The sequence below is a fragment of the Ambystoma mexicanum genome, chromosome 8, assembly GCF_040938575.1.
Source record: "Ambystoma mexicanum isolate Mex_15411 chromosome 8, UKY_AmexF1_1, whole genome shotgun sequence".
In the NCBI taxonomy this organism is placed as follows: Eukaryota; Metazoa; Chordata; class Amphibia; order Caudata; family Ambystomatidae; genus Ambystoma; species Ambystoma mexicanum.
The window spans coordinates 856,569,451-856,595,254 of NC_090929.1; the positions used below are offsets into that span (position 1 = coordinate 856,569,451).

The 25,804-nt window shown below is 50.2% G+C and overlaps 1 protein-coding gene across 1 annotated transcript in view; it reads right to left on the reverse strand.

The window, feature by feature from the left end:
• The window catches only part of SGPL1 (sphingosine-1-phosphate lyase 1), a 744,463-nt gene that overhangs the window by 14,960 nt on the left and 703,699 nt on the right, over positions 1-25,804 (reverse strand). Inside the window, exon 13 of the mRNA XM_069610737.1 lies at positions 8,932-9,052. Coding sequence (XP_069466838.1) covers positions 8,932-9,052 — 121 coding nt within the window. The remainder of the gene's footprint in view (positions 1-8,931; positions 9,053-25,804) is intronic.

Here is a 25,804-nt window from a genome sequence, read left to right on the forward strand (position 1 = left end):
GTGAATGTGATCTTGAACAGTATAGAGAGCCGCATTTGGAGAAGATTGCTGGGTGTGCCGAATGCGATCCCTATCTCTGCAATCAGGTTCGAGCTGGGTATTGTCTCAATGTGGGCCGGGGTCCAGTGGGCCTGTGTATCTTTATACTCCAAAATTAAAACTGGAGTGCCAAATACACTGTACCATCTGATGTGTGAAAATCTGGATTTCTCGTTCACATTGATTAGGTCGGAGGCGATCCTTGAGGTCGGAATTTCTATAGAAAGCTTGATCTCCAACCCTATGTCTGTAAAACGTGCCCTATTCCATCTTGATTGGTGTCAAACGGTTGACAAATTTCACTCCTACCCATCCTTATCTCACTTGAATCATGAACACAGAGCCAGAGGCTCGCCACCCAGAGTCATTTTACAATTTCCAGATAGACTGTATAGAGGCATCATATTGAGGGCAAGATGGAATATCTTGCCCACTAGAGACATTCTGGTTAGAAGAATGTTGATTCCGACAGACCAAGGCAGATGTAGGTTCTACTTGTGCAATGAGGAGTCTCTAAAGCATCTGGTTATGGATTGTGTCCCATTGCACACGCTTAGGGTTAAATATCTGGAGCCCATCAATGTTAATTCCATCACATATGATGAAGAGCTGGCATGGAAACGATGTCTGAGTATTCAAACTATCCACGAGGGCTTAGCCTTATCTGGGTTTATTAAAGGTCTAACTCTAACATTGGGCAAAAGATTGTTTTTCTTGTGTTTAACAATGTGCTCGGAAAGTTATATGGTGTTGGCTTGATGGCTCCAGTTATAAGATTTGAATACTGTTTTTTGACCAAGTGTAAAGTTTGTTTATATGGATTATTGTATTGATTATTTTCCTCTCTTTTACCCTTTTTTTCATTGTTGACTGTATTAATGGAACAGATGATTTGGAATTTGTATTTTATTCTGTGAATTTTAAGAATTTTAGTTTTTGATTTTTTGTAAAGGTTTGAATAAACCGAACACAAATAAATAAACACAAGCAGGTTAGAGAATAAATAATAAATAAAGGTTTGTGAAGGGAGTGGGACAATCTCCCAGGACTATAAAGAGGGCAAGGTAAGCTCAGTTGAAGCGAACACCCTGAGTGTCATGTTTCTTAGCATATAGAAAGGAGGAAGGTGTAAACTGGGAGGAGATAACTTGGAAGTCTCAGACCCCTCGATACAAAAGGGAGCCAGAGAAAGCCCCCATGCTGATGAATGGCTGGCCCAAGCTTCACCTAGTGAAATCTCTTCAAATGGGGCCCTTGTAGGAAGTTGGAAGTCAGGGGGATAGCACCCCAATCCACATCTTGAGGACACTGGAGGGTGAGAACAGCAACCATTGGGCAGAAGCGGGCCCATGGTAGGATTGCATATTTAATATAGTCCATCTGACAAAGACCCTGAGCCAGGCGGGGGTTGGCTGAGAGGAGAGTGAGGGGGGAAAAAAAACTACTCACCTGCTGAAGCAGCTGGACAGATCCAGGTGAGACTTAACACATCACCAGAAGGAGAAGTTAAGTAAGTAGAAAACACTACTGTAAAAACCACACACCGGTTTGACACAAGACCATAGAAAACTTGACAATTAGGAACTGTGACGAACTGAGGGAATTCATCCTTCTCCCCTACAGAGGTGATCCCACTCCACAAGACCCTCAGTAGGGTTCGTGGTAAGTGGCACCTCACTGGGAGAAACCCCTCTCTGCCTCCCTTGGGCACAAGGACTCCTGTTCCTGTGATTAACTTCCTAAGTCATTCCCCAGGATGACTATTAGAAGTAAAGAACAGTTTAAAAACCATATACTTGGCAGAGGACAAAAATAAAATATACTGCTACAAAGAAAAAGGATCTGTCTCTCTAAACCAAAATCTCCATTTAACTGAGATGAGCAGACTGAAGGGAGAGCACACGAAGGCGAGGTGAAGCAGATATACGCGTAAGCAAGCAGAGAAAGCCCCCTAGCAGCATAACACCTGAGAAAGGCGGCGTCAAGGAGAGCCGTAGAGCCTGCAAGCTTCAGAACTGCTCAGAGCGTGAACAAAGGACCAGATGTAAAGCGTCCAAGCAAAGGGAGAAACAGTGGTGGCGTGACCACAACTATTTCAAGGTGGGTAGGATGCCTATGCAAAAACATTGAAACTACTATGCTGCGAAGTCAGTGAATCATCCAGGTACCCACAGTGTTACCTGGTCAATACAGAGAGAGGACACCGAGCGCAGGGCACCAAAGAAGACTGAGAAGGCGAACGACCGAAGAGAACCAGAGTGAACACAGTCCATGGAGACATTCCACTGCAGAATCCAAGGTAACGGGGAGAACCATGAGATCATCGTAGAAACATGAAGTACGAAGAACTCGCCTCAGTGGAATTGACGAGACAGTGAAATGATGTCAATGTAATTAATTGTAATCATGAGAGAAAGAGAAACACAATGGCTGAAGAAAAAAACTCATTACAAGTGGGACACAAACACCCTGGGAAGAAGGGGAAAGGACAACATCCAAAAGGAAATAACGAGTGGAACAAATCGGAGAGATAATACTTGAGGGTGTGAATCACAGGCATGAAAACCATATCATATAGACTCGGTGAAAAACACCCTGAGAAGAAGGGGAGATACCTCAGACGTTAAGAAATGAAAGAACAAATGAGAGAGAGAGAGAGCGCGCGAGAGAGCGCGCGAGAGCGAGAGAGAGAGCGCGAGAGAGAGCGCGCGAGAGAGAGCGCGCGAGAGAGAGAGAGCGCGCGAGAGAGAGAGAGCGCGCGAGAGAGAGAGCGCGAGAGAGAGAGGGAGCGAGAGAGAGAGAGAGAGCGCAAGAGAGAATATTCTAATAAAGGAACAATGAACCTCAATTTAACCAGAAGACGAGATCAGTAATCCTGGTGCACAACTACCCTCAGGGCAGGGAAAGTACCACATGTTACAAAAAGGAGAGACTGTAAACTAGGAAGAGAATCTAAGAAGGGAAGACAAGTGAAGCCCTTAAGAGAAAAGATACGCAATCTAAGTGACACCAGGAGAGGGGAAGACATGAACTGCCAAGAAAGCCCATCACAGCTTAAAAAGCACATCACTGTGGAGAAAAAGATAAGAAAGTTCCTACAAAACAGCCCCTAAGAAGAAGAGAAAGCTCAGAAAACTTGACAAGAGACTATTTGAAATGAACCTACTAGTAGGTTTGATTCAAAGGAGAAACCTTGGGAGAAAGGAATCAGGGGAAGGGAGACATTCTCCTGCGGTTATTTTGTTAGAATATTGGTAAGATTCGTTTTTTGACTGCAGACTTTTTGATTTCATGCCTTCCCGACAGACAAGCACCTTAGTTATTTACAAAGGCAAAGCCAGAGGAGGAAAAAGGGCGAGGAGAAGCTGTTTTGCTGTGCTCTGCTCTCACCTCCATTTGTGCATTTTATTTATTCTACTGTGGAATTATTGTGAACTGACAGCTGCCGTGCCCTTAACTGAGAAGCCTGCCACTTTAAGAAACTGATAAGGAGCAGACTCACGTCACGGACCCAGCTGGATATAATCACTGGTATTCCGCCCTTGTGGCGCAAAGCCTGAGGAGGAAAAAGGGTGAGGAGAAGCTGTTTGGCAGGTCGAAGGGCTGCCATAAGCCTGTCTGTACTATTCATTATACTGACACGGCCCAAGCTACAATCGTGCAGAACGGTGAGCTCGAAACATCTTTAATCTCACACTCTTTGATGTTACTTACGTCCTTCTTTGCAAGTTCCCATTGCAAGTGTGTAGCCAAGTTCATATAAAGTTCATATAAAGATTTGCAGCGGAAAGGAGGAGTATGTCCATGCCCCTCTGAGGGAGCTGTAGGTGTTCAAAAGCCAGGCTGCTAAGCTAAGTTCCAAGTTTGTGGGCATGGGTGTAGGGTCTCCCCCCTGTCCTGAGACAACATGTTGTATGGGCAGGGTAGTTTTACTGGTGGGGAGAGGGACATTTCCATCAGATGAGCGAACCAGGGTTGGCGGCCCACGTGGGGGCCACCAGTATCATGGTAACTAGTTCCTGGTGCATCTTGTGCACTATCTTGTTTAGAAGGGGAGTCGGGGGGGGAGGGGGTCAGGGGGGGAGAGAAGCGTTGACAAATTTCCCTGACCATGTTATCCAGCGATCGTTCCAATTGGAGCGGTTCTGGGGGTACCTGGAGGAATAGTCTTGGCATTGGGCGTTCTCCTGAGTTGCGAACAGTTCGATCTCTGGGAAACCCCATTCTGCGAAGACATTGGACGCACTGTCTTCGTGCAGACGCCATTCGTATTCTTCGGGCAGAGGAAAACTCTGCTGAGCATGTCTGCCAGAAGATTGAGTTCCCCTGGAACATATTGGGACAACAGAAACATCTTGTGTTTGAGAGCCCATATCCAAATGTTTTGGGACAGCTTGGATAGCCCTGGAGAGGGAGTGCCCCCCTGTTTGTTCAGGTAATACAAGGCTGTAGTGCTGTCTGTTAGAATCAGCACTGTCTTCCCTTGTAGTTGCATCTGAAAGGCCTTTAATGCCTTGAACAACGCTAATAGCGCCATTAAATTTATATGGTTGCACGCTAGCGGAGGGGACCACACTCCATGTGCTGTCTGCTGAAGCAGGTGAGCCCCCCCACCCTGTGGGAGATGAGTCTGTCGTGAGAGTGGCTTTCACTGCAGGGGTGGTGAAGGTGTTCCCCTTCAAGAGGTTTTCTCTTGACCACCACTTCAGAGAGAGAGAACGAGGGCTGGCGAGACAACTACCAGATCTTCCCATTGTCCGCTGGCCAGACACCACTGGTTGTTGAGCCACTCTTGCATGGGACGCATGTGCATATACGTGGTTCCCCACGTGCGGCTGCGCAACGCCATCATTCCTAGCAAACACATGGCTTTGCGCACCGTCACCTCCCGACTGGCTAGATATTGAGGGATCTGAAAAAGCATGTTCTGAACCCACTCGTTGGAGGGGGAAGACGAGGCCTTCTTTCGTCCGGATTAGAGCTCCCAGAAATTGTTTGATTTGGCTGAGGACTAGACTGGATGTCTTCTTGTTGATAGAGAACCCCAGACTGAACAGAAGGTCTACGGTCTTTTGTGTGTTAAAAAAACGTGTCGTACGAGTCCTCTGTTATGAGCCAGTCTTCGAGGTAAGGGTAAACCGGGACGGATAAGTTGCGCAGGTGTGCTGCAGCTACTGCCAGTGCCTTAGTAAACACCCTTGGTGCCGAGGCGATGCCGAAGGGGAGTACCTTGAATTGGTAATGCCTGTCCTCCATCATGAACCTTAGATATTTTCAGTGCGCTGGCAACATTGAAACATGAAAGTATGCATCTTTCTGGTCCAATTTTGCCATGTAGTCCCCCTGTTTCAACAGTGTGACCACCTCCTGTAGAGTTACCATTCAAAACTTTTGAGGTTTTATGAACTTATTCACTGTGCGCAGGTCTAGAACAGGGCGCAAGGTGAGGTTCTTTTCGGGTACAAGGAAGTACATTGATTGAATACCCTTTTTTTCCCCGAAGAATAGGGACGGCTTCTATGGCGTCCTTTCCCAGCAGCACTTCCACCTTTTGATTCAGGATCTCCAGATGGTCCGATGAAAGGCGCTGTGAGCGCGGTGGTCTGAATTGTGGAGGTCGGGCGAATTCCAAGCAGTACCCATGGGCGACCGTCTTTATGACCCACTGGTCTGAAGTTATCCCTTCCAATGCCGTGAGGAAAGATGTTAAGTGCCCCCCCACAGTGGTGACATGGGAGGGGACCTGGATCTGATGGTCATTTCTGAGGGTAGTATGCGGGGCTTCCTGATGTTTGTCCGGTATTGATGTTTTCTGTGCCATAGTTGTTCTGACTTGCATGGGACTGCCCTTGAAAGGACTGCTGAGAATTATTTCCTCTCTGGGGGAAGGTCTTTAAGTGATTTGTTGCAGAGACTTAAGAGTCTCATGCTCCTTTTTGGCTGTTTCTAGGGCCTCATCGACCGCCTTTCCGAAGAGGTTGGCTTCTTCAATTGGTTTATTGATGAGTGAGGCTTGCGTTTCAGGTTTAAACCCTGAGGTACGCAGCCAAGCGTGCCTTTTGAGTGAGGTTCCTTGGGCCAGAGACATGCCTGCTATTTCAGCCGTGTCCAGAGTGTTCTTTATCATATTCTGGTTCACTTGCCTGCCTTCGGCTACAATACTGAGAAGTTTGGACCTGATGGGCTCTGGGACCTCTTGGAGACCTTCTTGTCCAAAGTTCCATTGAGCGTCCATTGAGCGTCCATTGAGCGTCCATTAAGCGTCCATTGAGCGTCCATTGAGCGTCCATTGAGCGTCAGCATAACTCGCCAGTAGCGTAGTGTTATTCACTATGCGTGTAGTATATGCGGCAGCCGAGGTAACCTGTTTACCTAGGGCATGAAGCCTTTTGGATTCTCTATCTGGAGGTGCCTCCCCTGTAACAAGGGGTACTCCTGACCGTTTCCGGGTGGTAGTCACTGCCAGAGAATCTGGGGTGGCGTGCCCTTTAATGTATTGAGGATCCGAAGGAGCTAGCCGAAACAACTTTTCAACTCTTGGATTCAGTGCCCGGGTTTGAGCTGGTGACACTAGGGAAGGAGCCAATCTTATCTTAATAGAATTAAGGAGGGGAATGGCCTCGCTAGAGGGAAGTTTCTCCTTAAGGATATCCTCTACAAAGTCCTGCTCAGGCACTGCCTCTTGTGTAGAGATTTGGAAATGCTCAGCTGCCTTCTTTAACATAGTATTGAAGGCCATTTGGTCATCTACAGGCGAGGCCTGGTGAGCCGGAGTGGACAGGGAGGAATCCAGGCACAATACATCAGTGTCCTGATCTTGATGTGGAAGCATCCATGAGTCAGTCACCACTTGCTGGGTTCTTCCCAATTGTCCATTGCATCCGCCTGGTTCTCATCGTAATTCTGTAGGAAGGAAGGTTCTTCATCCTCACTGTAGATGTCCCTATAGGTATCCATCTGGACGATGTCTTCATGATGGACGGTGACAGAAGGCTGATCTTCATGGAAATGTGAAGCAGATTGAAGGGTAGGCTCACGCCGAGATCTTTTCGGGGAAGGATGGTCAGAAAAGATGGTCCATACACCCCTCAAATTTCTCTCTGGTCTATTTAGAGGACCCAGAAGGGCCTACGGGCAGAAAACCGTCGTCTTCTGCCCTTTGGAGTCGAAAATTGTCTCTTAGGGTGTTGGAAAGAGGCTTTTGACTGTCCTCATAGGTATCGTGAGAATCGGGCACCTTGACGTAGCTAAAGATTTGTCTGCGGCCTGCCTCATGTTTTTCAGCGGAACGGGATTAAGTCCAACCGCTGAAGTAAATCTCCCGATGCTCTGTTCGATTACAGCTGAATCGGCATGAGTTAGTGGGCCCGAAGGTTTATCGGCAGACTTACCGCCTTCCACAGTGTTAGAGGGCCTAGTGGTCGGTTTTTCGCCTTGGGGCCTAGTCGTGATTTTTGGGCTTACCGCGGCCATCGGAATCATCGTAGCGTCGGATTTCCACGCTTTGACGTGAAAACCTGATTTAGGGATAGTGCCCTTGTTTGTCTTAGAATACCCAGCTGCAAGACGCTGCTGCGGATGCGAGGAAGGCTTTGGATCTGAACGATCTGAGGAATCTGCTGAAATTTGAGATGGCCCTGCTGGTGCTTTTACCTTTTTTATCGACGTATCTGACATACCGTAAATATGGCCCCTCGAAGGCCCGGCCACGTGGATGCTTCAGCCGCCGGATCATAGGCGCCAAACACCACCTCCGTAGACAAATCCCCCATAGTCTTTGTTGAAATGACTTAAAGGGGAAATAACCGTCAAGTCGGTTAGGATATTAAACAAGAGCTCTTAAGTAAGAGCTCCGCTATAGGGCGGCCAGTTATCTGGGTGGAAAAAAACAATCTGAGGGACCTCGGCGCATGAGGTATTTTGGGTACACTACACTTCACGATAGGGATAGTGTTGCAGACACGCCTATGCTGACGTCCCCTTTCGGTCCCCGAAAGACAAGATGCAATACTCTGAGGTTACCACTAGATGTCGGACCATATGCACAGCATGGGATTCTAAACAGATTAACAAGCATCAGAAAAAAGGTTTCTTCCTCTTCTTCTTGCAAAAAGAGGAGGAAGAAGAGGAATGCAACTCACTAATAGAGGGCTCTCTCTTCTTTTTAGGCTTTCTGTCTCCTACCAGACTGCGTGTCCCCTTTTTCCAGAGTCGGTTATTCTGTCTCCGCCTCCAAGGATTTAAAAAGAGAAGTGGCTAGGGACATAGATTGGGGGGGGGTGGTCCCAGTGCCTATTTAGCCTCCCACCCCCACAAGGCCTTCTGGATAATTGACTGACAAGCTGTGTTGCTCCATGTCATGTCTACCCCAGACACCCCACACAGTTCTGGTGCATGTCAGTGATGGGCACCTTAGAGCTGCAATATAAGCAGTGCTTCAAGTTCAACTCCTTGGGTCTGAGCATGGTTTTGCAGCAGAACAGATTTTCTTTCCAACAGGTGTTCCAAAGAAACAGCATGATGAGCATTCTGAAAAAAGCAGCTTATTTGGGGGGTTAGTGTGTGCTATTTATGCAGTGACTACATGAACTCGGGAGTCAAGGAGACATAGCACAATAGAGGATGGACGTTGAGCTACCATCCCCACCTCATGGCAAAGTTTTTCGAGAACAGCTGGCGCGGAAGGATATCAATCCAGATGAGTAATCTGTGGAGGCAAGCAATACATGTGTGTCTTTGCTAAACAAACAGATTAAACATATCTGTCCGATTTCTTAATAAAGTAAAATCACTGGGGTTGTTCAAATGGAGTAATCTAAGAAACAACCTATTAGTCATATTTGAGTACAATAGGCCATTTCTCCAACTGGTAATGTTCATCAGAAAACATACCATGCCAGTGGTCTTGGCTTCAGGATCTTTCATGATTTCAGCAACACTTTCTCGCACATCTTTAAGAAACTGTTGGGCAACTCCATTCCTAGTATGCAGCAATGTGATACAGATGTGGATGCTGTAAGGAAAAATTAACGATTTAGAGAAGCCACTTACTCCAAGAACATATGAAACCCAAAACAATCAAGCAAACAATCATTCAAAAAAGATTCTTTTTCAGGCTGTAGTTTCACAAATGTGTGCATATTATTAAGAACAGAACAGTTAGCAAAATGAAATGAGGAGAGAGAAAAGTATACATGTGGTAGCATACATTCTGGGGGGCTAAAATAGCAATGAACTATGTCTGTATGAATTACTTGGTGCTTCTAATAATATCTGTTTTTAAATTTCCTTTCAATAAAAATTATCATATTTTATTTAGTTTTAAAGCGTGGATCAATGTCATTGTGCTGCTGCAGAGTCCAATGTGATTTGTCATCCCTGTAAAGATGCGAGCGAATCAAATTCTTCTAGGCCTTTCTACATTTTTCTGTGGTTGCTGTGAATGATTTCTGGAGTAGTCAGAAAACGTGTTATGATGAACTTTCATTGAAACACAGAACGCTTGACAGCTTGAGAAAATCTTTTAGAGTGCAAAGTGTTTTTAAAAAAATTAAGATGAAGTGGCTTACACAGAGCCCTTCTGCTAGTAATCTGCGTTTTGCTGCATATGGCTCTTTAAGAGAAGGGGACGTGTTAGTCAGATAGCGGGAAGGGAGATGCAGAAACCCTGCAGTGTTGTGTGAAGGTCAGAAGTGCCTGTTACCTATGTGCTGATATAAAAGCATTGGTGATCTTTGATGAGTGGTCTAATAAGGGTGCAGGTTAGCTATAAGGGAGGTCCCCTTATTGCTGAACATTGTTTGAAGGGGTTATTGATGGAGGATGGATGGGGAAGGAGTCACAGGATTTGGTGGGTTGTCTAATGTGAATGATCATAGGGGTTGTTTGCTTATTGTTTGCTTGTTAAACGCTTATAAATAATATACTGTTTCAAAGTACCCACATGGCAGGGAGGGAGGGAGCAAAATACAACATAATATTAAGAGCAGAGGGAGAGGAGGTGGAGGGTCAAACCTACTATGCCTTGTGAGTATTCAGAACAAGCAAGTGCAGAAAGGAAGAAGGAAAAGGGGGTAAGTGCTGGGGTGTCCAAGCTCGAGGCTGGACCATGAACTAAGTGCTAGGAATGTTGAGTGCCACACGGCCTGGGCTGCGGGAGGAGTACGTGCAAGTCTCAAGGGCAGAGGGGGTGCAGATGCAAAGTGCTGTGGATAGACAGGAACTGGGGAGAATTGGTGTGGGAGGTCAAGGCCCAGAAGATGTGTAAAGGTCAAGGACACCAATACAGCACCTGTGAGAGTAGCAGAGGAGAGAAGGAGGAGGAGGAAAAGACTAAAATCTTAAGGAGCTTCCATAATTTGAGAAGATCCTGCTGAAGGCGCAGAGAGAGTGAGGCTATTCCAAAGGAGGGAGCCCGCAGAGGAAAGAGAGCGACCCGCTGCCCTCTGTTAAGCAAAATACTTTACAGACAAGGAGTTGGTGCCATAGGAGCAAAGTGGTCTAGAGGGAGAGTATTTAGCGAGATAAAGTTGAAGACCGGTATTCTTCCTTTCCTCTCCTTACCCCAGAAGCTCACTGTCTCTAGAGCTCTGTTTCTCTCTAGGCTGGACTACTGCAATAACCTCTTTCTAAATCTGCCTGCTTCAACTCTCTGCCCTCTGCAACTCACCCAGAACAGGACTGCGCGACTTGTCCTTGGCCTCAAGCCCAGGGATCGTATCTCTCCAGCACTGAAATCTCTGCATTGGCTCCAAGTGGCTGCAAGGATTAAGTTCAAGACCCTCCGCATTGTCCACAATGCCTTCTGGGCCTTGTGTCCTTAATACCTCCAACTTTCTCTTCATAAATACATTGCTACTCTAGCTATTCGCTCCTCCAATTCCCTCAGGGTCAGTCGCAATATCCAAGCAACGAATTGGTGGAAGCTCTCTTTCTATGGCTGGGGCCTCCCTCTACAGCCTCCCTGAAACTTGAGGAGAACCATCTCTGGTGCTGGAAGCACCTCAACACCTTCCTCTTTGCTTCTGCCTTCTTTCTTCCTCTCCCCTGCCGATTTCCTTTCTGATACTGCACTGGTCACTTGGCTACCCTCTGATTTCGGGCCCATGTCCCTGCCCACCCAGTAACATACCTGCACTTCCTCCCAGCAACCCTTGCACTTGGGTCTGTAACTCTACAGTCCCGCTACCTGCACTTTTGGACACCTGCTGCCTGCACTTAACCTTGCATCTACCACCTGCTGGCTGCCCTTCTTGTTATTGTTTTGATCCCATGTACACTACTGCCCCCTCCCCTTTCCACAGGCACTTTTCCCCTCCCCCATCCCCTGCACTTGCGCGATCTCAATGTCACTTGGCCTAGTAAGATCGTTGTCTCTGCCCTCCCTGTGTTCCCCCTTCCTTGCCTCATCATGCCTTTAAACACTTGTGTATAGCCGCTTTACAAATGCCATATCATAGTGCGGTCCCCTGGTCCAGACAGCCTTGTGGATGATGCAGAGGGATTTGAATTTAATCTGTGCTGTAACCGGGAGCCAATGAAGATGTTTTAGTGCAGGAGAGATGCGGTCCCTGATCTCAAGGCCAAGGATAAGTCTTGCTGCCCTATTCTGGATAAGCTGAAGGGGTCGCAGAATGAAAGAAGGCATATTCAGGAGAAGGCTGTTACAGTAGTTAAGTCTAGAGAGAACCAGGGCTTGGGTCACATTGAGCCTCGGAGGGAAAGTGAGAAAAGGTAGAACTCCTTTGACAAGCAAGAGCTGATAGTAAGACTTCTTGGCAACGTTCTGGGTGCGAGGGATCACGGAGAGAAAGTAGTCGAAGATGACTCCAAGGTTTCTGGCTTTAGTTGAAGGTGTAGGGAAGAGCCCAATGAGGAAGGCCAGAGTGGGGGAAGGAGGAGGTCCCAATGGGAAGGATCTCAGTTTTACAGGCGTTGAGGCAGAGATCATTGGAGGTGCACCAGGTCTGAATGGCAGATAGGCAGTCATATATGATGGAGGGTGAAAGAGGGTCAAACAGGGAGTCTGAAGAAGAGCTGTGTGTCGTCTGCGTAACACTGGAAGTTGGAGATGAGGCGTGCAAGCAGAGCAAGGTATATGTTAAAGAGCCAGGGGGAGAGTATAGGGCCCTGGGTGACACCACAGGAGGAGATGGAAGTAGGAGAGAAGTGGCCCAGGATAACTTGGGAAGAGCAGTTAGAGAAGGAGGATAGCCAATCCACTGCCTGTTCCAAGATACCAATTGTATCGTGGAGCCTTTGTATGAGGATGGAATGGTTAACTGTGCCAAATGCAGAGGAGAGATCGAGAAGGATCAGGACACCTGGGGAATTGGAGTCCAAAGAAGCGAGAAGTTCTTCATGGGTGTTCAGAAGAGCAGTTTCCGTGCCTCTGGATGCTCAGAATCCAGATTGATGGTCGTGGAGGCCTGTTATGACTCAATGTACAATATTGCAAAAAGACGAGCATCCATGGATGACACCTACCTCATGCTCTTCTGGCTCTACTGTGTGCTGTAGAATGTGAGGTCTTACCTAGAAGCCCCTGCACGGTCCTGCTAGAAAATGGCCTGAACGTAGTGGGGCCTCCAGGGAAAACCCCCATTAAAGGGGAAAAACCCTGTGGAGAGCTGCTAGAGTGCATGGGCTCCAGGTTGCAGCTGCCCAGATGTGGTTGTGGAGGTGGCGGATCTACTCGTGGCAGATTATTCCTCGAGAGGAGGGTGTCTGAATTCAAATGTAGAGATGTAAAGAAAGGCGTGTAAATGAAAGTTGATAGTGAATAAGTAAAAGGCTATTACCAATTAATGAATAGGCTTACCCGGGTATCAGTATGAGGTCTTCCCTGATTCCTGACATAGAAGATATAGGACTGGAAGCGAGGAGAGGTAGAGACAAGAATAAAGAAACTGGAAATACAGAGTAAGTGTAATGAGTCTTCTTGAGACACAGTTCTAATAGGTATAATAGATAAACCCTTGGGTTTCAATCTGAAGATATATGATATTCTTACCGCCAGTCACTTGAGACCGGGGGCGGGGGGTAACATTCCCTTTCCTCTTTGCTTACTGGCACCTGTTGCCTTTGTTGAGCCTGGTGATTGTCTATGGGCTAGCCTGAAAGGATAGATAATTTCCACTATTATTAAATGGGGAAATGAAAGTGCAGGGAGACGGCGTGAGAACCGCTCATCTCCACGTACCATGCTGCCCTTGCTGAGGGACCGCTCTGTGAGAGAGTGCGTTCAGTATGAAGCTGTGGAATCTGAAAGACTGCATAAACGAAACAAGGAAAGACAGCTAAACAGTGTGCCTGGAATCAATTATGGGAGGTAGCAAGAAAGAATCGTACCCACGGAATGCGGCAGTACTCGGGAGAGAGTAGCCACGCAGGGAGATGCCCACAGTGTTTCTGGAAATGCAGCCCGGACGTAAGGGGGCGTGGCTACATGCCAGTTTCCCAGCATGGGAAACACTAGACTGCCAATGCTCATTCCTTGTACGGCCATGAAATGGGGAGCCTGAGAGCGAAACGCTGTGTTGCACAACCGGAGGGAAAATCGTCACAGTATGCCCCCTCTTAGGGTTACCTCCTCTCTGGATGTTTTTGGTGGAATCGATTCACTAGTCGTGGGGCATGAGATGCGGTCTCTGATTTCCATGTGCGATCTGCTGGAGTGTACCCTTTCCAGTCTACCAGATATTGCAATCTTCCATAATGGTAACGTGAAGCGCAGATATCAGAGACCTCATATTCGGGAGCCGAAGAGGAAAGAATTGGTGACGGGCGCGAGGAGATAGGAGGATGGAACGTACTCAGACGATCAGGTTTCAGTTGGGAGACATGGAAGACCGGATGAATTCGTGCCCATGTTTTAGGAAGTCTGAGTTTGAAGGCGGCTGCTCCGATAGCTGCTATGACCCGGAAGGGGCCCATGTATTGTGGGGACAGTTTGGAGGGTCTGAGACGTCTTGGGAGAAACCGGGAACATAACCAGACCCAATCCCTGGGTTTGATATCTGGAGCTGGGGTACAATGACAATCAGCCGTTTCTTTCACTCTATCTTGTGCTTCCTTGAGGGCCTTTCTAGGTGCATGGTGACATTGACTTATTTGTTCCATAAGGTGATCGACATCCGGAAATTTCACATCTGAAAGCCTATTCTCTGGAAATGAGACTGGATGGAATCCATAAGTGTAATAAAAGGGCGAAGTCTTAATCGCAGAATGGTATGAGCTGTTGTAGGCGTATTCGGCCATAGGTATTAAGTCTAACCAGTTGTCTTGAGCGGCAGAGACATAACTTCTTAAATACACTTCCACAGTCTGGTTCAGTCTCTCGGTCTGACCATTTGTCTGAGGATGGTACCATGAACTCAAAGCCCGGGTGATTCCTAGAATCCAGCAGAAGTGCTTCCAATATCGGGAAGTGTATTGGGATCCCCTGTCGGATATTATGGTCTTGGGTAACCTTTGGAGAGAAAAAAATCTTGGCTATGAATGTTCCGGGCCATCTCGGAAGGAAGACTCGGGAGAGGTGCAAAATGGGCCATCTATGCATATGTGTCGATAGCGACCATGATGGTGGAACACCCTCCCGAAGGAGGTAAGTCCACCACAAAGTCTGTGGAAATAATTTGCCACGGACGTGAAGGCAGCGGCATCCTAACCAAAGCCCCTAATGGAGAATGCCTTGGGATTTTGTTCTGAAGGCATGTTGGGCATGACTCCACATAGTGCCGGATGTCACTCCTCACCGATGGCCACCAAAAGTATCGGGACACCAATTCCCGAGTGGTTGCGAGTCCACAATGACCTGCTGTTTTTGAGTCGTGATACATCCTGAGCACCTTCTTTTGCAAGGATTTCGTAGGTGTATATGCTTGATGTCCATGAAAGTAACAACCTTCCTCCCTCATCAAGGTTCCCTGCTCTGATTTTGAAAGATGTCATAATGCGGAAGGTCCCAATCGCCATTCTAAACGATTCAAAAAGTTTGGAGTCTTTGATACACCCATGGCCAACCGGGGAAATATTGGTTTTGATCTAAATGGGTCATTAGGAGTAGGTTCTTTACGAGACAGGGAATCAGCCTGTAGATTACGTTTCCCTGGGATAAAAGAGAAAACAATCCTGAAAGGAGAGAAAAAATGTACCTATCTAGCCTGTCGACTATTACATGTCTGGGCATATTGGAGTATTCTTAAATTCTGATGATCCGTTCTGACCTCTACCGGATGCTTTGCTCCTAACAACCGACGTCTCCATTCATCGAAGGATCTTTTTATCGCCAACAACTCCTTCTCCAATACGGTATAATTCAGCTCCGCAGGGGATAAGGTTTTAGACAAATAAGCTATGGCACGTTCCTGATCATCTTCCTGCAACAAAACCGCTCCCAAGGCATATTGAGATGCGTCTGTCTTGATAATGAACCTTCGAGTCTTGTCAGGTGACATCAGTACTAGCGCGGTAGTGAACATCTTCTTGAGTGTATCAAAGGTGTTTTGTGTTGATACTGTCCAGATGTAAGGGACTCCTTTCTTTAACAGATTTGTTACAGGGTTGTGTGAGAGTGGAAAAGTTTGGAATAAACCTCCAGTAAAAGGAACAAGTTACTCACCTGTAACTGTTGTTCTCCAGCATGGATTCACATGCTCATGAATATTCCCCGTCAGGCTGGGAATCCTCGGTAAAGAAAAAACCAGTATCAGTTTCGTTTCTGATCTGTCTTTCGTAGTAGTAACCAATCACTGGTCTCTGCGTCATACTGACCACGGCCAATGACTGTCCTCTACCTAAGCCCCGCCTCTGGCAGCCATCTTCAGATTTGGAAGCACGTGAAGTGGCAGTATGACCAAGTGAAGAGCCGCAGAGGGGTAGGCGGGAGGGTTCGCATGTGAATCCATGCCAGACCCATGCTGGAGAACAACAGTTACAGGTGAGTAACTTGTTCCTTCTCCAGCATGGGGTCTGGCATGGATTCACATGCTCATGAAGAATACATAGCAGTACACACATGCACAACCACGGGAGGTGGCAAAGGCTCAACATTAAGCATTACATCAAACTCAACATCAAGCAATCTTACCTCCTCACCAGGCTCACCTCAGGCGAACAGGTTGCGCAGCACTGCTTGGCCGACCCTGGACTCCTCCCTGGAATTTCGTGAAGGTGTGTGTCGACCTCCACGTAGCAGCCCTGCATATGTCCAGCAGGGGTACACCAGAAAGGAACGCCGTGGTAGCTGCGATCGCTCTGGTGGAATGGGCTCTCGGACGGCCAGGCAGCGGTCGGTTTGCCAACCGATGACAGTACATGATACAGCGGGAGAGCCATCTGGAAATGGAAGCCTTCGAGAGAGCCTTCCCCTGATTGACAGGTCCAAAGTTCACAAAGAGTTGTGACGTCTTCCGAAAACACTTCGTGCGGTCCACGTAGAACTTCAGCGCTCTAGCCACATCCAGCGAGTGCAAAGTCCTCTCAGCCGGCGACGAAGGCGTCGGGGAAAAACACAGGCAACACCAAGGGTTCGTTGAGGTGGAAGTCCGACGGCACCTTGGGCATGAAGGAGGGGTGCGTCCTGAGCACCACCCTCGTGTCGTGAAAAGTCAAGTATGGTGGCTTGCAAGATAGGGCCTGGATCTCTCCCACTCGTCGTGCGGAGGTGATGGCCACAAGAAACGCTGTTTTCCACAACAGAAACTTCAACGGGGCCGAGTGCAGAGGCTCGAACGGAGGTCCCATGAGCTTGGTCAGCACCACGTTGAGCTCCCACGCCGGGGCGGAGCCTTCACCGGCGGGAACGATCTGAACAGTCCCTTCATGAACTATTTCACCAGACGATGAGACCACAAGGACGTCCGCCCCGTGGTTCTGGTGTATCGGGAGATCGCAGCAAGATGAATCTTGATGGACGCCTGTGCCAGTCCAGCCTTGGCCAGCGTCAACAGGTACGGCAGCAGTTGGGGAGCCGTAATCCTTAGAGGGTTAATCTTCTGTGCGTGGCACCAGACAGAGAAACTCTTCCATTTGTGTCCGTAGCATTTAAGAGTCGAGGACGCCCTGGCCTTTGCAAGAACCTCTCTGCAGTCGGCCGGTATGTCATATCCTCCAAACTCTAGCGCTGCAGGAGCCAGGCCTGCAAGTTCAGCGACTTCGGGTCGTGGTGGAGGATGGCGCCTCCTTCCCTGGAGAGCAGATCCGCGTCCACTGGCAGCTTGATTGACGGGGACGCTGACAAGTCCAGAAGGTCCGGGAACCATATCTGCCTCGGCCACGCAGGTGCGACGAGGATCATCCTGCACCGTGACCTCTTGAGCTGGTTGATGAGCCGGATCAGCAGTGGCAGAGGAGGGAACGCGTATAGGAACAGGCCTTCCCAGGGGAACGAGAAAGCATCGCCCATGCTCCTCGGCTGGGGAAACCTGCTGGCGAACCTCCGGCACTTGGAGTTCGTCACCGTCGCGAACAGGTCGATCTGGGGTGTGCCCCACCGTCGGAAGAGGCGATCCACTAGATCCTGGCGTAGTTCCCACTCGTGGCACGAGCGCAGCTCCCTGCTGAGTGAGTCGGCGATGGTGTTTTTTATCCCTGCCAGATGAAACGGCACCAGAAACATCCTTTGGGCGACGGCCCAATGCCACAGGTCCTGCGCCTCCTTGGACAGTGCTGGGGACCTGGTTCCGCCCTGTTTCCTGATGTAAAACATGGTGGTGGTGTTGTCGGTGAAGATCCTCACCACCTTGCCCTTGAGGGACGGAAGGAAGGACCTGAGGGCCCAAAACACTGCACGGAGCTCCAGGACGTTGATATGGAGGGACTTCTCCGTCGGGAGCCAAAGGCCTCTCGCGTGCAGATTTCCGGTTTGCGCTCCCCACCCTTCCAGGGAGGCATCCGTGGTCACTGTCTCCTGGTGGCCTGGGGTCTGGAAGTCCATGCCCGCCGTCAGATGCGCGCGGGTGCCCCACCACCGGATCGCTCGTCGGAAACTCTCGTAGAGTGTGATCCTCTCCTCGAAGTTGCCCGTCGTTTGGATCCAGCGCGCGTCCAGGAACTCCTGCAACGGGCGCATCCGGAGCCTGCACATGGGAATGAGGTAGATGCAAGAAGACATCATTCCGAGGATGGACCTCACCTTGGCCGCGTCGGCGACCAACATCCGCTGTACCTTGCCCAGGATGGCCCTGGTCCTTTCCTTCGACGGGGAGGCCAGAAGAGACACTGTGTCGAGCTTCGCTCCCAGAAACAGTGCGTCTTGCGAGGGTACCAGGTGGGACTTGGCGTAGTTCACGGAGAATCCCAGGTCCGTGAGAAGTTGGACGGTCCTTGCCGTGTGTTCCACGGCGAGCTCCCTCGTCTTGGCTCGGATGAGCCAGTCGTCCAGGTAGGGGTAGACGTGGATCCCCTCTCGGCGCAGCTGTGCCGCCACTGGTACAAGGCACTTGGTGAATACCCTGGGCTCCGACCGCAGACCGAAGGGAAGGGCTCTGAACTGATAGTGACGCCCTTGGACCACGACCTGAGAAATTTTCGGTGCCCCTTTAGGATGGGAATATGGAAGTAGGCATCCTCCAAATCCAACGACGACAGGAAGTCGCCCTCCTCCAGCTGACCCAGGACGTGCTGGAGGGTGACCATCCGGAACTTCTGCGCCTTGATGAACTTGTTCAGCCGTCGTAGGTCTAGGATGGGGCGCCATCCTCCAGTCTTCTTCTTCACGAGGACGTATCTTGAGTAAACTCCAGAGCCCCGAAGCCTCTTTGGGACGAGTTTGATGGCGCCCTTCCTGAGCATCGCCTTTACCTCCCGGAGAAGCTGAGGGACGTGAAGCTCTTTCCTTGCCACAGGGGGGACGCGCGGGCACCTTCTTTGAAACTCGAGCGCGTGGCCCTGGGCCAGGGCGTCCAGCACCCAACGGTCGGTGGAGATGGACTCCCACACGCTGACGAAGCTCGCCAGCCGGCCTCCCACTGGGGTGCTTCGGTGGGGGCCCGACCCCACGGCCGGTTCAATCCTGCTTAGATGAGGCTTTGCCGCCTTGACCTCCTTGGCGACGACGGCGGGGTCCGCCTGACTTGCCTCGTCCCCTGTAAGCTTCTTGAGACGATGAACGGGCCCCTTGACGGTAGGTGGAAAATCCGCCGCCGGAACCTTTGGAGGCACCCTTGCCTCCGCCGCTCCGAAAGGGCGGCCGCTGTTGCTGGAGAACCCCGAGAGCCCGGGCAGTCTCCGCTTTGATGGCTTGAAGGGAATCGTCCACTGTTTTCTCAAACAGGTTGTTCCCATCGAACGGCATGTCCAGGACTCTGGTCTGTACGTCTTGACGGAAGTCAGTAGCCCTGAGCCATCCACGCCGCCTAAGGCACACGCCGTTGCCCAACTGGCGAAATCCAGTGTCGGCGATCTCCGTCGCAATCGTGATCGTGATGGCGTGGTCCGACGCCACCTCACCTTCCTGCAAGTTCTCCAGGGCATCCGCCCTCTTGTCGTCCGGTAGGAAGTCCAGCAGGGGAGCCAGTTTGTACCACAGCTCCCTGTCGTAGCGGGCTACGATAGCGAGGGCTTTGGCCGCCTTAATCGTCATCGCTGCAGACGAGATGACCCTGCGCCCCATCGTGTCCAATTTCTTTCCCTCGCCATCCGGCGGGGAAGTCGACGTGGAGGCCGCACCCCCCCGCGCTTTCTTCCTGGCCGCCGCAGAGACAACGGAGTCCGGGGTAGGCTGTGCCTGGAGGCACAAGGGGGCCGCGTCCGGGACCCGGTACTTCTTCTTGTACCGGTCTCTTCTAGCCGGCGTTGTGGATGGGTTCTTGAGGAGGGCAACGCCCTCATCCCAAATATCGTCCAGCAGAGGTACCGAGAGGACCGTTTTCCTCTTGGCCTCGTGCCGCTGATAAAGGAAACCTTCCTTCTTCTCCTCAGGGCACAGCTGGAAGAGCTCGGACACCCTGGCGATCATGGAGTGAAAAGATCCAATCTCGTCGGGCGGGGAAGCCCGGGTGGGAGGCGACGACGGCAGATCCTCGTCGTACACCTCGTCGTCCGTACCCGTCGCGGCCGTGTCAGTCCCCGTGTCATCCCCTTGAGTCGTGGAGGAGGGCTGAACGGGGCGCGACGGCTGAAAAGGAGGTGGAGGGTGAATCCTTCTTTTCTTAGGAGGGGGGCTGCCCGAAGGGCCTGGTTCCGGGTCCCCCGACGGGATCTCCACTGGCAACGGCAGTCTCGTCCTTATCTCTGAGCATAAGGACTGTATAGCCAACAAAATGGCCGCCGAGTTGTCTTGCGGCGCTGGTAGAGGGGAGTCCGACGGGCGGTCAGGGGCCCCGTCGGTACCCTCGACAATGTCGTCGTCTCCTGCGTCGGGATCCCTCCCGACGGGCTGGTCTTCTTCCACGCCAACGCCGTGGCTTAAGACCTCGACCAGTTCTTCCTCAGAGGTTGAGGCCGAATCCACGACGACCTCCTGCCCCCCCCTTTTTCTTCTCCGTCGGAGGTTTCACGGGGGTCCTGTCGATGGGCATAAAAGAGGACTCCCTCCGCGGTGGCAGGGAGACTCTGAGCCCCGAGGTTGCCACCACTGGTGTAGCCTCCACAGGCTGAGCCAGGGCTGCCGCGACTGTCTCGATAGAGGCCTTGGCCGGATGGATTAAGGCTTTCACCACCTTAGGTCCGCTCACCGCCTTCTCCTTGAGGGGGGGGGGGGACACTGCCTCGCTCCCCCTCCGCCTTCGAGCTCGACCGGGGCCTCTCCAGGAGCTTCGCCGGGTGCTCGGCCTTCCTCTTACCCGACCCAGAGCGTTGGCTCGTGGTTGATGGTGCCGGGGAGGGTGCGCCCTGCCTGGCGCCCGTAGAGCCCGACCTTTCGGCGCTCCCGGTGCCAGCGGACTTGCGGTGCTTGGCCTTGTGTTGGACCCCCGTCGCCGGGGCGTCCTCAAAGGTCTTAGAAGACCGCTCGGATTTCTTCCTCCTTTTCTCGCCGGACGGGCTCTTCCCTTCCAGCCAGTTGGCGAGACGTTGATGGCGGTCCTTCATGGTCCGCTCCGACATGTTGCCGCAAAACGCACAGTCCTTCTCCACGTGCGTCTTGTCCTCATGTAGGCAGTAAAGACAAAAGGAGTGTTCGTCATCCTTAAAGACATTCTGTAGCTGGCATCCAGGGCAGACCCTGAACAGCTTTCCGGGCGTCGAGCTTCCCTTCTCCTGGGCCATGACCGAGATGGGCCTGAGAAACTTCTGGAATCCTCCAAAAGCGTAGCTCGACGAATCTTCACCCTTGAGGGGCGTAGACGAATCCGACACGGGTCCCCGTTGATCGGATGGAGATTCGGTGGAGTTTGAGGCTCTTTTGACCGAAAAAAAAACGAAGTTTTTTGAGAAAAAACGTGAAAAAATAGCACTAACGCTCGAGAGCAATAGCACGAGGATCCCAACACATGAACGTGCGGTAAAAATCTGAAGATGGCTGCCAGAGGCGGGGCTTAGGTAGAGGGCAGTCATTGGCCCTGGTCAGTATGACGCAGAGACCAGTGATTGGTTACTACTACGAAAAACAGATCAGAAACGAAACTGATACTGTTTTTTTCTTTACCGAGGATTCCCAGCCTGACGACGGGGAATATTCATGAGCATGTGAATCCATGCCAGACCCCATGCTGGAGAAATTTGAGAAACCAACAAACCGTTGAATATACTTGCATGACTTTGGAACTGGCCAATCTCTTACCGCCGAGACCTTTTCAGGATCCATGGATATGCCCGGAGCGGGCAGGAAATATCCTTGATATGTCATTCTGGATTGATGGAATGAACATTTGACCAGGTTACAATATAGGTGATTGATTTGTAGTCTGTTGAGAACCTCTCTTACAGGTGACTCATGCTCTGGAATGGATTTGGAGAACACCAATATATGGTCTGAATAAACAATGACGTAATGTAGTAGTAAATCTGAAAAGAGATGATCCATAAATGTTTGGAATACGTCAGTGCACTGGAAAGTCCAAAGGGCATTACTCGGTACTGATAATGTCCGAACAGAGTTCTAAAAGCGGTTTTCCACTCATCTCCCTGTTTTATCCTGATGAGGTGGTATGCTCCTTTAAGATCTAGTTTTGTATATATATTATGGCTCCCTTAACCGCCTCCAAAATGTCAGGGATCAAAGGCATGGGAGACTTGTCTGGGACGGTTATCTTATTCAAACCCCAGAAGTCAATACATGGTCTGAGTTCGGTTTTGTTCTTTTTAGGGACAAAGAACAGGGATGCTGCTGCTGGGGATCTTGATTCAGTGATTAGCCAGTTCTTAGGCCTCCCATGCTCTTATCAGCTCTGCTGCGAGTTCACCGACATACGGATCAGCAGGGAGCTGATCCGATCGCATTTGGATATTCAGAGTGTTTCATACACTCATCTCCGTTCGCCGCGTGTTCCACAGCCCTGCAACCTCCTAAAATGGCATCCATGGTTGCCATGGACGCCAACACAACAACGAAGCCAGCTGTAATCACCGCCGCGGGCCGAGCGCCCTTTGCTGCCTTCCTCTGCCTGCCCCTCCCCTCCTGCTTTAAATGGAGGGGGCCGAGAGGCGAAGCCGAGCAGGGAAGGCCGTGAGGAAAGGCCGCCCATGCTCTTATCAGCTCTTTGCTGCTCGTCTGCCGCCTGCCCGGAATCTAGGCCGCATCTCGGAGGTAAGAGTCAGACTACAAGTCAACTCGCGCATACCCATGCCCTCATACTAGATGCATCAGATTGCGCACCCGCACACTGCAGGCCACCTTCAAGTCCCATCCACTCCCCACGAAGACCCGCAATGCCCGGCTATACTCACGCACCTTGCCACCCCCGCCACATGTGACCACGGCTAGACTCTTCCGCAAAAAGCCTACAGCTTCTATGAATACGGAGAATATAGCTGATAATGAAATACTTTACCACACCCACATGGATGCCACCGCCATACAAAATGTGTTACCACCTGTGTCCACCACCACTGAAAATGAACCCCCCAGTGTAAAATCTGTGGTTTGCAATTCTTCTACCACCATTTTGAATGCTACTGTGCCAAATGTGTTACCACCTGTGTCCACCCCCCCCCCAGCCACTACCGAACCACATCTTAAATGCGCCTTGATTAACGCTAGGTCCATCAATGCCCACGCTTTAGACATCCACGACCTCCTAACCACCCATGACCTCGATCTGCTCATGATCTCAGAAACATGGCTACACGAGGCCTCTGGCCCGGCACTCGCCCTCGCACTACCACCTGGATACTCCATCACTAGACAAGATCGTCTCTCCAAAGGTGGAGGTGTAGCAATTATTGCCAAAGGCTGCCTTTCTATCAGGAAGGTAGAGAAATCCTTGCACAACAGTGACTACCTCCAAGTCAAAATTAACCTATCCCCCCAATGTACCATTGCTGTCCACATTGTCTACCGCCCCCCAGGCCCAACAGGTGACTTCCAAGCCTCTCTCATCCACCTCCTCTCTGACAACCTCAAAAATCAATCAAAAGCCATTCTCCTTGGGGATGTTAACCTAGGTCTCCTGGACAGGAAGGACCCAGCAGCCAAATCCCTTGACTCAGCCCTCAAGGCTCTGGGGTACAATAACACCATCTTTAGCCCAACCCACACCCAGGGCAGAACCCTTGACTGGATTGCGCAACATAACTGCCCACTCATCACTGGAAACTCTCCCACCCCATGGTCAGACCACCACATCATCACCTTCAGCATCCTCACCACCTGCTCCACCACCCCCCCACCCCAACCACTGCCACCCTGCCTTGCCAGGAGCTCCCGCCAACTCACCAAGGAAAAGCTACTGCCTTTCCTCCAAGGCCCAGCCTTCAGACCGCCTTTCTCCACAGACCCAGAAACACTCGCAACAGCCTACGAAGTTGCCATCAAAGCAGCCATTAATTCCATTGCCCCCCTTAAACCCTGCAAGTCCAAACCCACCACCCACTCCAACTCCTGGTTCACCCCGGACCTCCTCGCACTCCGCATTGAAAAAAAGGCCGCTCTCACTCAGTGGCAAATGTCTCACTCCGACAAAGACAAGATGACTTTTAAATCATGCTCCACTAGATATAAAAAAGCAATCACCCTAGCTAAGGCCAAATCCTTTGAATCCAGAATCTCTGAAGCACAATCCGGCACTAAAGAAATCTTTGCCATTTTTAGGGAGCTTGAAACACCTACGCCCGCCCCCCAGAACTTCACCAAAGACGAGGCCTGGTGTGATGATATATAAACAGCCATGAAAAATAAATTGAGCCTGCTCCAAAACAAAATACTAGCCACAAAGCAAGAACTACCCAACACACACCCACACCCCTGTCCTACCACCAGCCCCGGACCCCCCCAACCTTTCTCATTCAAACCCATTCTAGAAAAAGACATCACCAACATAATGAGAAACATCAAAACCTCCAATTGCAAAGGTGATGCATGCCCAGCCACCATTATCAAAGACTGTGCTGAAGCGCTAGCTCCTTTCCTTACAGCCTTTGTAAACGCCTCTTTTGCTACTGGGAAAGTCCCTGCCTCCCTCAAGGAAGCCTGGGACCGCCCTCTCTTAAAAAAACCAACTCTCGACCCCACATCCCCCAACAACTATAGACCTATCACCACTGTCCCTTTCCTCCTCAAAATACTGGACAAAGCAGCCTACCTGCAGGTTCAACACTTCATTGAAGAGAACAAACTCCTAGGACTCCGCCAATCAGGCTTCCGCCCCAGACACGCGACTGAAACCGCCCAACTTGACCTGAAAAACCAAATGGACGATGCCAGAGACATGGGCAAACCAGCACTTCTCTTACTTCTTGACCTATCCGCAGCTTTCGACCTCGTGGATCATGACGTCCTATGCCACCACCTCTCCTCTACTGCCAAATTCTCCCCGAAGCCACAGCATGGATCACTTCCTTCCTACAAGACAGAACCATGCAAGTATTCTCAGACTTAGCATCTGCATCACCAACTATCATTCTCTGCAATGTGCCCCAAGGCTCCTGCCTTTCACCCACCCTCTCAACATCTTCACACAACCACTTTTTCTCATCCTCGACGCCATGGGCATTTCATACACTAACTACGCCGACGACACACAGAACCTCCTCACCCTCACTGGCAACTATGACACTGACTCCATGACCCTCAACAACCTCTACAACACCATCCAAGCCTGGATGGCAGACAATGGACTATGCCTCAACTCAGACAAGACTGAACTCCTTTTGGTAGGCTCACCCGACACGCTGAAAAATCTAGACTCCCAATTCAGTCATTTCACCATAGACTCCATCAAAATACCTGTCTCAGAATCAGTCAAAACCCTTGGAGTCTACTTGGATTCCAACCTATCCATAGATAAACAAGTCAACGCTATAGCCTCTGCAGCTGCATACCATGCCAAACTTATCAACGCAGTCAGGCCATTTCTCTCCAAAGAGAACTGCACTAACATAGCCAGAGCCATCACTGGATCTAGGCTTGACTATTGTAATGTACTCTTTCTAGGCACCTCCAACAAAAACCTAGAGAGGTTACAAATCATTCAGAATAGTGCTCTCCGGGCAGCCCAAGGCATTGCCAAAAGAGAACACATCTCGGAGGCCAGAAAACTAGCACACTGGCTCCCAATAAAAGAAAGGATCATCTTCAAGACTCTGACACTGACCCACAAGTGCATTCACCTTACTGCCCCTGACTACCTCTCCCAAAGGATTCATCCCGTCTCTTCTATGAGGC